Here is a 14,624-nt window from a genome sequence, read left to right on the forward strand (position 1 = left end):
CATTACAGACTTTTACTTGAATTTCTTTTGATTGTTTGCATGAGATTGACCCATGGACATCATTACAATGACTTCATTGACAACGTAATTGATGTCATATAGTGTTCATTTTGGCTTATCTAAGGGCCAATTTGTGGTCCAGGGTTTGTGCAGAAAAGCATTGCTTTGCCACTGTAGTCTACTGTATGTTCAGCAACCACTGGCATTACTGGAGACTTGAACACAGCACAATAATTCTGAGCTAAGGTTGTGATTAGCTGACCACCTTGGTCACAAGATTACAGACTGGTTACATGCAAAGGAAACCTTTCGGTTTTTAGCAAACCCATCATGCTTTGGAGAGTTGAGAAGGTACTTTAAAGTGAAAGAAATTCTTTCTTCTCTCTCAGGTTTGTTTGTGCTTATAAAGGCCTGTATTTAGTAAAGACAATAACCATAATGATAACGATAACTACAATTTAAATAATCGTTCTTATCCTATAAGAATAGGGACATCCACATCTCAATTATAACAATCATGACGCAGAGGAACAATATCGTTGGAATGATTTTCAGAACAATCTTTTCCAGCTGATGAACAATAAAAACATTGACAGCCAATCAGAATCCACCCGACTTTAAAGAGTTCGAGCATTTAAAGTGGCAAGTGACAAAACTGCAGCCAGTGCTTATAAGAAAAATCGTGCATTGGGCTCTAAAATAGTTACAGGATTAGTTCACTTTCAAATAAAATTTTCCTCATAATTTACTCACCCCCATGTCATCCAAGATGTTCATGTCTTTCTTTCTTCAGTCGAAAAGAAATGAAGGTTTTTGATTAAAACATTCCAGGATTATTCTCCTTATAGTGGACTTCAATGGCCTCCAAACGGTTGAAGGTCAAAATTACAGTTTCAGTGCAGCTTCAAAGAGCTTTAAATGATACCAGGGTCTTATCTAGAGAAACGATCGGCCATTATCGAAAAAAATGTAAATGTATATGCTTTATATAAGCAAATGATCACCTTCCAGGTGGTTCCGCCAAAACCACACTTTCGTATTCTTCAAATAGCTTACGCTGTATGTCCTACGCCTTCCCTATTCTATTTATGGAACGAACGCAGCACAAGTTTGTTTTTTCCGTAAGTAGAAATTTTTTTTGGAATAGAAAGGCAATAAAATGGACAAAAGTGACAAAGCAACACCCTAGCGTATTGTGGAGAGTTTTGCATTGGCAATGTCATGACAATCTCATGAAGCCTGTCAAGACCACCAGAAAGACAACAAAAATTATATTGTTTAAAGAAAGTAGAGCCTTTTTGAATCCTTATTCAGCTTAGATGGTATTGACCAGAATTGTGCTACTGCCAGTTCACATGAACATTCATGGTATGATGGATTATGGATTTGTAATAGTTTATTTCTTTGTAATAGTTAATAACAACATATGAGTGTCGACAATAGTTTGTACTCTGTGCCAGTATAGTGTTTAACAAGAGTGCTTAGAGAGCCATGGGAAATGAAAACAGCTATTAAAGGGATTCTATGGTCAACCACACAATACCACACAGAACACTGGCCCTTTCGTCATGTCATTTCCTTCCTTTTATAAAATCCCTCTGATTATGAATTTAGTAACTAAAATAAATCCCTTCCGAGTTAGATTTGGTGTCATGTGAACGGTTTGGAAGCACTCCTCACACGAAGCACAGATTATACTCATAATTACTTTTAATGTTAATGTGCGGTCAGATGTACCATTTCCCAGCACAACTGTGTGTGCAAAATCCAGTCATTTCAAAAAGAATCTGCACAAGTGGGAGGTTTGTGTGAGGTGGAAAAGTTTCATAGAATTTGCTTGTGTTCAATTTGGTCATGCAAATTTGTTGACCAATGTGAAAGGTGCAATATGTAATATTTTTGCAGTAAAATATCCAAAAACCACTAGGTCAGTGTTATATATTTTGTTCACTTGAGTACTTACAATATCCCAAATGTTTCCAACTATTTGTACATTGTGAGAAAATTGTAATTTTAACCAAGGCTCTGGGACGTGTGACGAGTCACCTGTCAATGGCATCAGACCCGCGTTACCCCTCGTTTTCCGGCTTTATTTTGTAGAAACCATGGAAACACCAAAGACGCTTTAATATATTACATGTTTTAATAGACAAGGGAACAACTGTTTGGTTACATTTATAGACAGAAAACTTTTTTTTTTTTTTTTTTGCGAGTACCATGCTTTACCATGCCTCAGAGAAAAACACTATTTTGTCAAGTAGCTAACATAGCATAATCAGATGCAGCTTTATTTTTAGTAACAATAATACAGAATTTTCTCCATCATACAATACGTTTTAAAATGAATTGCATGCCATTTATCAACACAAGTTAACCAGCATTTAATATGAAATCCTTAATCAATCTATCTAAAAGCGGAAGCGGCGTCGGCGACAGTGGCATAATTAAAGTACCGCTGCTCGTGAGGCGTGTGTTGTGCAATCGCTCCAGCGGCCTTGTTCAGCTCCCACAACACTCGATCCTGCTGCTCTGCTTCATACTACAGTAACATTAATAATCGCATCCATGAAGATGATTTCTTCCCCGATTGTTTGTGATGTGAAACCGGCTGTGAGGTGAAGACCACATGTCCCAAGATTCCGCGCTCAAACTTGGCGTCATCAAGCTTTGTTTTGAATAGGCCTCTAGCGACTTCTAGCGGACAGAAATCTTACACATTGCACCTTTAATTGTTAAGCCCGGGACACACCAAGCTGACATCAAAGAACTAGTGGTGAGGATAGCTAACTGTGTTGTCGCCTCTCATCAGCTGCGTCTCGGCCAAAAAGCTGCGCTTGAACGCACCAAAAGGACTAAAGGCCACTGTCAACTAGCACATGCGTTCTGCCCCTGCAAGGAAATTAGTTCACCCAAAAATGAAAATTCTGTCATTAATTACTCACCCTCATGTCTTTCCAAACCTGCAAGACTTTTGTTCATCTTCAAAATCCTCAAATGAAGATCTTTTTGATGAAATCTGAGAGCTTTCTGTCCTTAGACAGCTCTAAAACTACAACTTTGACACTTCAAAAGTTCATAAAGAGATCACAAGAACAAACCAATGAGGTTTGTGTTACGCAGCACTTCTGACCTTCTGAAGAGGTTTTTTCTCTCGCGTCATTCAGGTTCGGTTGAGCTTCTGCTTATGTTCGCTGATCAATGTTTATATTTAAGTATAAAAGCCTAAATAAAATCTGTTCACCATAAAAAGTGATTGAGTCTCTTCACAAAATTTGGATTAAACCACTCAATTCATATGGATTTGTTTTCTGATCACTTATGAACTTTTTGAAGTGTCAAAGTTTCAATTGCGTAGGCTGTCTATGGAGCTGCCTGCTTAGGAACCCCACTCATGGGGGAGGCAGCTACAACTTGAGGACCTAAGGGAGCTGCCTGCTTAAGGGACCCGCTCTCAGGGCGAGACATGCTTATTCTGAGCAATTTGAGCATTTTTTGTGTGAAATCATATTTATTTTATTCATCAGAAGTGTGCTTTCACTTTAATTAAGCATCAGCAGTGCAGCAAAAATAGACTTGGCACCGAAACCCCTGCTTCACTGCTGCTCACGCACTGCTCCTTGACTTCTTTGCTCGCTTTCATCACTTTTGCCTTTATTCTCGTGCACTGACTCATTCGCTAAGCTGAACAGCCAATCAGAGTTCTCACTTTCTCAGATGGCCCAATCGGCCCAAAAAAACAAACAAAAAAAAACTGATGGCGCCCAACTAGAGCAAATGGTGCGGAACACACTGAAAAACTAAGCTGACACTCAAAAAAGGCCCAACGTCCGTCCATCTGCTTGGTGTGTCCGGGGAATTGTAAACAAACAAGTTTTATATGTTTACATTCATTCTCAAGGTCTAACAAATATGTGGAAAGCATTTCCTTACCCATTGAAGGTAAAGGAATATTGTGATAAATTTCGATATTGTATGATATGGCCATATTTTTGGGCGATATTATTTCCCAGCCCTAGTACTAATGCAACATTTCAAATTCATTTAAGTTTGCTGTCTATGTTGTAGAGAGTATCAATACAGCTCTTAAGATTTTGGAAGATACAAAGTAAAATTTGAACATTTTTTGAAAAATAGTTTGAAACCACTTCCTTTCTAAAATGTGAATTTGCTCATTGAATTCATAAGGTAGAGGAAATGGTGGGAGAAGATGGCCAGCCAAACATGCAACTATGAAATGGAGGCAGATAGATATAATGAGAGTCTAACAGGACAGGGGGAAAGACTACAGCAGAGCAAAATGAAACCACATGGTGGGCATTTTCAGACACCCACAGTAGCCAGAATGGGAGGGTTGGAGAAAGTGTGAATGCAAAGTACATGGTACAAACGAGCGGGACAATAGCACTGTTATTTGACCCTGACCGTTGACACACTTTCCCCTTTAGCAATAATTGTCTCTCTGCTTATAGTATTTGAATGGATAGCTATTGATAGCATTGATTCTCAGCTTCCCTCAAGCTTTTGAACATACTATTTAGATAAGCTTCTGAAGAGCTGCAAACCCAATGCCTTTACTTCAGACCCCTTCTACTTGTGGGAAGACGAATCCTGGTTGCCAAAGATGTTGACGGTATTGTGGCAAGAAATTCAACCTTGCCTTTGGACTGCTGATCTACAAAGTATGAATATCAGATGTGTGTGCCAGTCAGACATTTTGACTGAAAAAAGGAGGAACGAGAGCATTAGACGGTCAGCCGCAGAATGACATAATAGCAACATGTGGTGACTCTACATAAAGAAAACGTTGTATTCCCCCGAAAAAAAAGGATGGAAAAAGCATTTCGGTGGTTGCATCTGCATGTAGAGTCTCAGAGTGTATTCAAAGGGGAAATTACAGTTGGTAAACCAGTTAATATTATCTGCTGACATGAAGATTCGTATTTGTGTTCGACAATTGGCATGTCTTTACATAATGAACTAATTAAACTCATTATAGTTGGACGGCAACTGTTATTGGAAGAATTGAGAGCGTAAATCTAAACATAGTTTACAGGCCGTAGGGTTAATGTTGTCATGGGAAAATGGTTTTGGAAAGGATGACTTTTGTGAATTTTTGTCAATCAGGCAGTTTTGTGAATGTCTCATGAAGATTTATGAACTAAGCCAAGATGTCTAGAGTACTGAGTAATGATTTAACCGATGGTTGGATTGCACTACTGAAGTATTTGCACTAATGCCTTTTTATTTTTGCAGCTTCACATTTCGATTTCACCAAAAAATGTCAAACTCAACATTGACTGCCAAGAGGTGGCTGAGAAAGAGATCAAAGCAGCCAACAACATATCCACAGATGGCTATGAAGTCCTTGGAAAAATGGCAAAGTCTGGTGGTTCAAAGAAGCAGTCAGCCACAGTAAGTACAGATTGCTCATTCCCTTAGTTCACACAGTAAACTATTATCCTATGAATCTACCCTGCCATTTCCTTTGTCCCCTCATACTCAGTCAATTGCACGTCCTCCCACCCATTCATGCCTGAACGGATTCAATTCTGTCTATATTTCTTTTCAACACATTGTTGGGTGCATGTGGACATGTTTTTTTTGTTGTTGTTTTTTTTCTCCCAAGTCCCGGCGCTCAATGCGAGCCATCTGTAACATCCCTTTGTGTTCCCAATTTTCTCTCCCTCAGTTCCAACTCCAGATGTTTGATATTGTCTGCAGTTTGGGCTGGACAAGTCGAGACAAATGTTGTGATATTCCAGCAATGGTAAGTAGGGATTGTGTATAGATTGTCATCTTGAGGGGTGGGCTTTCTGACTCTCTGAGTTTTTGTCTACTGTTTGGTCAATACGCTGATGGCTTTTAGTGAAAGCACACTTAATAGTGGTAACTGAGAAAGGGTCATCGAGTTTTGCACGTTTCCCCTAAACACAGCTGTCAAGCAATTCAGGGTTGTGTTTCGATATGACTTCCTTTTTCAAGCCGATTGCCCTTCTCTGTAATGTATCTTTGCGCAGTCCCCTTGCAGCAATTTGTCAGTGTCTTGCTGTTAAGCACTAAAAGGGCTCTCAGTTCAAAGGTTAATCTTCCTTAAAATCAAGCATAGAGAATTTTGTGGGTAACACATTAATGCATATTTCACATTATGTTAGTGATGAGTAAAGTAATGCGTAACTCACATCAGACTATGCATTGATTGCAAATACAATTGAATGTCCATGCAATTAGTGAATTTAAATATACAGTATTTACTCAAAAGTGTCTCAACACTTTGAATTTGCTCACTTGACCATAATGAAAATAGCATTAAAGTGATAGTTCACCCAAAATGGAAAATTCTGTCATCTTTTACTCACCCTCATGTTTTTCCAAACCTGTAAGGGTTTCTGTTTTCCATGGAGCACGTGGATTTTTGTTTTCGGGTGAACCATTTCTTTAACATTTGTCTTCACTGGAATTAAAGGGCTTAGCCAAACCCTTTCATTAGAAGGGAGTGTGCACATACTTCTGTCCATGGAGTGGATTTGAAGGGCAGGTGGATGTACACCATTGTGTTCCTCATGTGCAGCATTGTGTTTTATCTTTACTTACTTGACATAAACTATAAAAAGTGAAATTTTACAGAAAAAAAAAACTAAACAAACAGCAAATGTGGTTGCCAGAACATAAAAATATGTTGGGAACATTTTAAGCTTTACAGATTGAATTTAAATTTATGGTAAATAATGTGTATATTTAATTAAAGGTGCCATCGAATGATTTTTTACAAGATGTAATATAAGTCTAAGGTGTCCCCTGAATGTGTCTGTGAAGTTTCAGCTCAAAATACCCCATAGATTTTTTTTAATTCATTTTTTTAACTGCCTATTTTGGAGCATAATTAGAAATGCGCCGATTCATGCTGCGGCCCCTTTAAATCGCGTGCTCTCCGCCCCCTCCCAAGCTCTCGACTCTATCATTGCATAAACAAAGTTCACACAGCTAATATAACCCTCAAAATGGATCTTTACAAAGTGTTCGTCATGCAGCATGTCTTATCGCGTGAGTATAGTATTTATTTGGATGTTTACATTTGATTCTGAATGAGTTTGAGGCTATGCTCCGTGGCTAATGGCTAATGCTACACTGTTGGAGAGATTTATAAAGAATAAAGTTGTGTTTATGAATTATACAGACTGCAAGTGTTTAAAAATGAAAATAGCGACAGCCCTTGTCTCCGTGAATACAGTAAGAAACGATGGTAACTTTAACCACATTTAACAGTACATTAGCAACATGCTAACGAAACATTTAGAAAGACAATTTACAAATATCACTAAAAATATCATGTTATCATGGATCATGTCAGTTATTATTGCTCCATCTGCCATTTTTCGCTGTTGTTCTTGCTTGCTTACCTAGTCTGATGATTCAGCTGTGCACAGATCCAGACGTTAATACTGGCTGCCCTTGTCTAATGCCTTTCATAATGTTGGGAACATGGGCTGGCATATGCAAATATTGGGGGCGTACACCCCAACTGTTACGTAACAGTCTGTGTTATGTTGAGATTCGCCTGTTCTTCTGAGGTCTTTTAAACAAATGAAATTTATATAAGAAGGAGGAAACAATGGAGTTTGAGACTCAATGTATGTCATTTCCATGTACTGAACTCTTGTTATTCAACTATGCCAAGGTAAATTCAATTTTCAATTCGATGGCACCTTTAACTGAAATAATGTTACTATACCAAATTACCAATAAAAACCACATGAAGAATCAAAGTTCATAACAAGTAACTTTCCCACAAGCTGATGTAAATAATATATATATAGAAGATGCACACAGTGTCATACACATAAATACCAATCATAGTACCGCATATGACATTAAAATAATGCAATAAACTAAGGCTGTACAATTAATCATATGTTCGATTTCAATTTCGATTTTGGCTTCCAACGATTATGAAAACAAGATAATCGAGGTAAAACGATTACTGTACATTCATTTAAGCTTTTTTAGTAAGTATCCTCGTAAATGCAGTCGGTTATGTCTTAAGTGTACACTGAGAAAGCGCAGTGTGTATTGCTGATCGGAAATTTGATAATTACCACTTCTGAAGTCGTGATTACGAGCTCTTTGCATTCATGTATCGAAATGAAAGGGTGTTCATGTGCAACTTTTACCTAGGAAACTCGTATTTTTCGTAATTCCGAGACCTCGTGAAGGCAGCATAACAGTAGGCTTATACTGGGTCCAAGAAACTGGATACTGGGTCTAACAAGAAAAGACAAAGATAAAATCACTCACTGCTCTTGAATTTATAACTTATTTTAGTTTTAAATAAGAATTAGTCTATATTTAATGTATACAGTGGTTATTTTATATTTGATTAGTTTATTGAATTTCTGTTGGGTATCACTTAAATAAATACCACTGTTAGTACATCTACTGTATCTATTTGAAAAACCTAAAGTGCTTTTTATTTCATTTGTATTCTGTTGTATTTTTCGTCTGCTTTGTTTGTAATTAGTTTCTTCTTATTTAATTGACTGTTTATTGTCTTCTGTAGCTGTTTTGAGGACTTTTTACTTACATGAATTAATCTAGTATTAGTTTTGATAATTGTGAAATTTCACTGACATTTAAAATTACTCGTATCATGAAATAAGACTTTGATCATATCACCCACCAATAATCGTGTTAAATAATCGTGATTTCAATATTGACCAAAATAATCGTGATTATGATTTTTGCCATAATCGAGCAGATGTACAATAAACATACATTTAATAACATAAGATGGAACATAAAAGTGGATAAAAGTACATAACTGAAAAGAAAAGAAGAGCAATTCAACATGTGGTCCTGCTTTATATTAGGTGTCCTTAACTACTATGTACTATTGTGTTCATATTGTATTGCAAAACAGTGGGTTATGGTGTAAGGGATGGGTCAACAGTGTAATTATAAATGTAATTACAGAAATGAATTACAGATGCAAATGCATGGTATTTTTAAAAATATACGTACAATGTAAAAACATGTATGTAGACAATACGTGCAAATGAATAATTTAACTGTTAGTACATAGTAGTTAAAGACAGCTAATATACAGTAAAGTGGGACCCAACATGGTAATGAAAAACCATCAAACGTGAAGCGAATTCTGGGAATTTCAGTTTACGCTTTTTCTATTGTAAATGATCATGTTCTTCTTCACTCCCAAAAACTGTACATTCAGCATGAAACGTCTCATTAGATCTATTAGTTTTTCACCATATATATAGTAAGGCAAGGATTTTACCGTCAAAACTATGATCATTTTTAACAGTGCACATTATACCAGCTGTCTTTATCTTTGCAGTTCTTTTGCTTTTTTATTTTTTTAAACTAGCTGTTTAGTGTTTAGCATTTTCAGCAGGATATGATTTATATCTCCATTTCTGTAGAGAGATGAAGCCAAATGTCCTGCTCTTCCTCACTCCTGCACATGTGCTCAGGACAGCGTTGGTCCTCCAGGCCCAGCGGGCCCTCCGGTAAGATCATTAGAGTCCCCTGACATTTCTTCTGTCTCTGAAGTCATCGTGCTACCGCTGCAAATCTCGCTTCTGATGATGAGGACAAAAAGGTCCAGAGTTCAGGGATGGTGGGATATTTTCCCCAAAGCCCCAGCACTGTAATTTCAGCCCTGCGCTTTACATTAGGCACAGGAGTATGATTATGGGGCCTCTTCTCTCCACACCATTGTGCATGGATTGAACATCTGGGATTACCGATGGTTAACGGCGCAGCGTGAGCTAATGACTAGTGAATTACTCATGGACTTTAAGGGATTCGCTTATAGGTCAGAAAGCATCGGGTAGGCCTCGGACGTGTGAACTTGGAAACATCACTGTCTTTAGAGCCGTTTGACAGTTTGTCTTATAAAATAATGAATCCTTTTGAAATCCAGATTCTAAACATCATGCTTTGTTTTTTCAGGGCGGCCCTGGTACAAAAGGCCCACGAGGTGAGAGAGGAGAGTCTGGCCCCACGGTAAGATCATCCTTCTCCTGAAATGACCTGCTGATAAATGCCTAATGGTCAGATACTGAAGTAGATGTTGAACAGATTCCTCCATCAGTGTCTCTCAGCACTTCTTCCTAGAGTGTTTAACTGGATAATTTAGCAGGATTTTAATCCATTCATTCCAGGGTTCAATGGGCCCACGTGGGGAGCAGGGTCCACCAGGCCAGATGGGACCACCAGGCCCACAGGGCCCTAATGGACGTTCTATTACTGGTGAACCAGTAAGTAAAACACAAAACTCTGCATTTGCAAAATATTGTTTTTCCCCTCGTTGAACCTAATTACCTAATTGGTAACACTTTAGTTTAGGGTCTAATTCTCACTATTAACTAGTTGCTTATTAGCATGCATATTACTAGGATATTGGCTGTTTATTAGTACTTATAAAGCACATATTATTGCCTTAATCTGCATGTCCATATTCTACATCCATTAATCCTACCCAATACCTAAACTTAACTACCTTACTAACTATTACTAAGCAGTAAATAGGAGTTTATTGAGGCAAAATTTGTAGTCAATAGTGAAAATTGGACCCTAAACTAAAGTGTGACCGATCTTTCTTAAGATCTGAAACAGTGTTGTTATTGTTGATTAAAACTATTAAAAATTGTATTTGTTCTATGCAAAAAGGGCTGAAATGAAATTATAATATAATATAAAAATATAATATAATAATTTCATATAATATAATATAATTAAAAAAATAAATATTAGAAAATAAAAGAAATGTTGCTTGGCTTGCCATCTAACTGAATAAAATAAAATAAAATAAAATAAAATAAAATAAAATAAAATAAAATAAAATAAAATAAAATAAAATAAAATAAAATAAAATAAAATAAAATAAAATAAAATAAAATAAAATAAAATAAAATAAAATAAAATAAAATAAAATAAAAAAGTACTAAAATGAAAATATACAAATAAAATATTCCAAATAATACTAAAATAATTGAAAATTAGGAGAGGCTTACCTTTAAGAAAATATTTTTATTCCATCTCTGAAGGTCAAAATAAAAATAAGGTAATAACTTAAAATATTTTTATACATTGATTCGAATGTCAAATTAACTCATGTGGTTACATTTGCATTACATAAATGCGTTAAATTTGTGTTATGTTCTGTTATACTGCCTTTTTTGCTTTTAAACAAGTTATGGGACACCCGTTTCTACTCTATTCGTGGAAAGTGTTTTCTGTTTCTCTTTCTTGGGACATTAAAATCATGGGCCTGTCTGGCTACACTACTGTATAGTGTGGGTCTAATTTATGACTAAAAGCTTCAGACCCGTTTATTTAACACTCGCCTCCTCTCCCCGTCATCCGTGTACAGCCGAGATGTAAATTCCATTCAATGTCATGCTTCATTTCTTCCATTTTTAGGGGCGGCCTGGACCTAAGGGAGACCCCGGTGACTCAGGTTTACCTGGACAGCGAGTAAGTGTTTTTTGATTTTGAGCGGTTTGTGAAATCTAATAAATTGTGATGTACAGCAGCTGTGTTGAATTTTGAAAGGTTTCATAAACAGTGTTCAGGACATTTGATGTGTTTATCAGCTAAATGGCTTTATGATTGGTTTAATGCTCAAGCTAAGAAAATTACACCACACATAACTTTACCTATTAAAACACTGAACAATTGGCAGATACAACGCAAGCGCTCTTAAAGCACAGAGCTTAACAAAACAGAGCAGAACGATCGCTAACACCATCATAACGTCATTTTATTTTTGACTTCCAAAAGAAATACACAGACAGAAACACAAATGTCTGTTCTTATTGCTACAGGATGAAGGCATTACTTTTCAAGAAATGTGTATTTATATGGTTGATTTGGGAAAACCTTCCATCTCTTCCATGGAAAGGTTGAATTTAGTCATATCCTGACAATATTTGAAATTGCTCAAGTTTAATCCACGAACAGCTACGTCGTTGTTTGAAACAACCAATGTATGATGAATGACATTATGTATTTTTCCTTCTTCCAAGGGCCCTGTTGGCGCTCCAGGTCCGCTCGGCCCTGTTGGACCTTCTGGTGCTAGGGTAAGAAGTATTTGAAGTGCACCTTGAACTGGTTTGAAAGTGCATGTTTTCATTTTTAGCTTTGTTATCTTGTTTTGTCAGATCAGTTTAGTCGGTTGTGTTAGGCCCATCTCAAGGGCGTGTTTGAACCTCTCCCAGAGGAACATCTTCTCCCAGATTGAATGAATCTTTGCTGATTCTATTAGCTGTGCATCTTGTTCAGTTCATGATGGCATATGTTTTTGTTCAGGGTCCGCCAGGAAACGAAGGCCCATCTGGACCAAGAGGTCCATCGGGACCAATGGTATGTAGTGTGGAAGCTTTCAAATATCTGATGAATGTGAGACTGTCATGTAGCCTGAGAAGTCAGCTGAAGTATCTGCCATACAGTGCGTGCACCAAATTACCTGTTCTTCCTTTTGTTAACTCAGTAATGTCCACATTTCTTTCACAAATACAGTGACCTACAAGGACATTTAACATAGTCGCATAATTCCATTGGATTACGTAGCAAAAAAGTGGCACAAAATTTTTTACATTTTTATCAATAATTTTACATTTTTATCATTTTTATCAATCAATATGAATGCTTAACATTGCATATTTATAAGCAGTAGCTCACCACACGAGCAAGAGTTTTCCCGAATATCAGCACATTTGCAAACATGATATTGATATTATAAAACAGTTCCATAAACAAGAAGTTAATATTAGGTGACTTACATTTAAGACTCACACTATTTCTTTTGCTCTGTTTTGCCAACGAAAATAGTTCCAAATAAAATCAGAGAAATACAGTGATATTTCGTTACTGAATAAATCCACGTTTTTAAACAAATTAGTCTAATTAATGGATCAACGAATCACTATATGAAGACATTCATTTGCTTTGTCCCTGAATGAATCGGTCATTTTGAATGAATCATTTGTCTGAACGATTCAATGACTCACTCGTTAAGACAATGGGCCCTATTTTAACGATCTAAGCACATCTAAGCGCAAATGTGTTTAGGGCATGTCCGAATCCACTTTTGCTAGTTTAAGGATGGGAAAAATTGTTGCCTCATCCGGCGCATGGTCTAAAAGGGTTGTCTCTATTCTCTTAATGAGTCATGGATGTGTTTTGGGTGTAACTAGCAATAAACCCATCAGAGTCTCATCTCCCATTCCCTTTAAAAACCAGTTGCATTCATGCCACGGTGGATTCGCTATTTACATGGTGGAATTTCCAAGCGGAAAAACTGAACGCTTCTCTAGTGAGGAAACGGATCCGCTCGTGTGCGAGACCATCTACGGGAAAAACCGGATTCCACCAAAGCATTTTTATCTTTATGCACACAATAATAATCTTTTACAATGTAATTCTTTTTTTATATACATATATATATTTGGCATGTTTGTGTGCTGCTGCGCATCCCTGTGTGTGAAATAAGCAGAGTGTGCACATGCTCTGCACCCGCATATAGGCGCATATTACTAACGGGCTCTTTAAATAACAAAACAGATTTTGCGCCATTGACTTTAGACCAGGTTTCAGTTGGTCAATGGAGCAGTCTATTTCAGTTGCCTCAAAATAGTAACGCGCCAACAATGCTCCTGAACACACCTTGTTTTCAGACAAGCATGCCCATGGGCGCACAAATGGGCGCAAATGTATTTGCTATTTAAACAATGTGGCACAGGATGTGAAAATGATAACTGCGTCGGGCTGAAACTAGCAAAAAACACTTGCCGCCGCATTGCGCCGGGTGTATGATAGGACCCACTGATTTTCCGCCACCTACTGGCAGTTTATTTCAAATTTAAAAATATATTTCAATTTAGCTGAGGGACTGAGAGAGTGACGAAGATTGAATGCTGTTTTTGTTTTCGGTCATAATTGTAACTGGTACAATTATTAATAATTTATAAATAAACTATTAAAAGTGAAATATGAGATAACATTGTTAAATATAACAGAGATATACAATTTACAAAAATCATTTTTACACTGTACTTTTTTGGAGTAACACTTTATTTTACAGTGTCCTTGTTACACACACTACATGTACTTACTGTAGTAATAACAGTAATTTATGTAAGTACAAGCAACTGACCCTAAACCGAACCCTAACCTTAACCCTATACTAAGTATGTGTAGTTAATTAATATTACTCAGTGCTAGTGTTATTACACTATAACAGTGTCACCTTAAAATAAAGTGTAATCCTTTTTGAAACCACTGTAATTATTATCCAGTATGAGGCTTTTACCTCAACTTTCATGTCTAATTAGTCATGTACACTGTTTATTTGAGGTCATCTTGATGCTGGTTCTCTGTGTTAGTGATTGTGAATAAGTTGGTATTTTGAGTTCAGGCTGTTTATCAGAAAATGATTGTTAAATATATTGTATATAAGTAATTTATACTGAGATCCATATTTTTAGGGACCACCGGGATCACCTGGAATGCCAGGAAACACAGGAAAACCAGGAAAAAATGGAGACACTGGCCTCCCTGTATGTACATGTTCAAATGGCTCATATTAAATATAATTTACTTGTTTT

At 36.8% G+C, this 14,624-nt stretch overlaps 1 protein-coding gene across 5 annotated transcripts in view; it reads left to right on the forward strand.

Moving 5' to 3' along the window:
- col12a1a (collagen, type XII, alpha 1a) overlaps positions 1-14,624 on the forward strand; it is a 99,883-nt gene that overhangs the window by 75,824 nt on the left and 9,435 nt on the right. For all 5 annotated transcript variants that reach the window (XM_048190528.1, XM_048190529.1, XM_048190531.1 and 2 more), the window contains 9 exons: positions 5,254-5,412; positions 5,690-5,767; positions 9,435-9,521; positions 9,967-10,020; positions 10,179-10,274; positions 11,440-11,493; positions 12,045-12,098; positions 12,328-12,381; positions 14,505-14,576. In XM_048190528.1, coding sequence (XP_048046485.1) covers positions 5,254-5,412; positions 5,690-5,767; positions 9,435-9,521; positions 9,967-10,020; positions 10,179-10,274; positions 11,440-11,493; positions 12,045-12,098; positions 12,328-12,381; positions 14,505-14,576 — 708 coding nt within the window. The remainder of the gene's footprint in view (positions 1-5,253; positions 5,413-5,689; positions 5,768-9,434; positions 9,522-9,966; positions 10,021-10,178; positions 10,275-11,439; positions 11,494-12,044; positions 12,099-12,327; positions 12,382-14,504; positions 14,577-14,624) is intronic.

Source organism: Megalobrama amblycephala, linkage group LG5 (genome assembly GCF_018812025.1).
Source record: "Megalobrama amblycephala isolate DHTTF-2021 linkage group LG5, ASM1881202v1, whole genome shotgun sequence".
Taxonomy (NCBI): Eukaryota; Metazoa; Chordata; class Actinopteri; order Cypriniformes; family Xenocyprididae; genus Megalobrama; species Megalobrama amblycephala.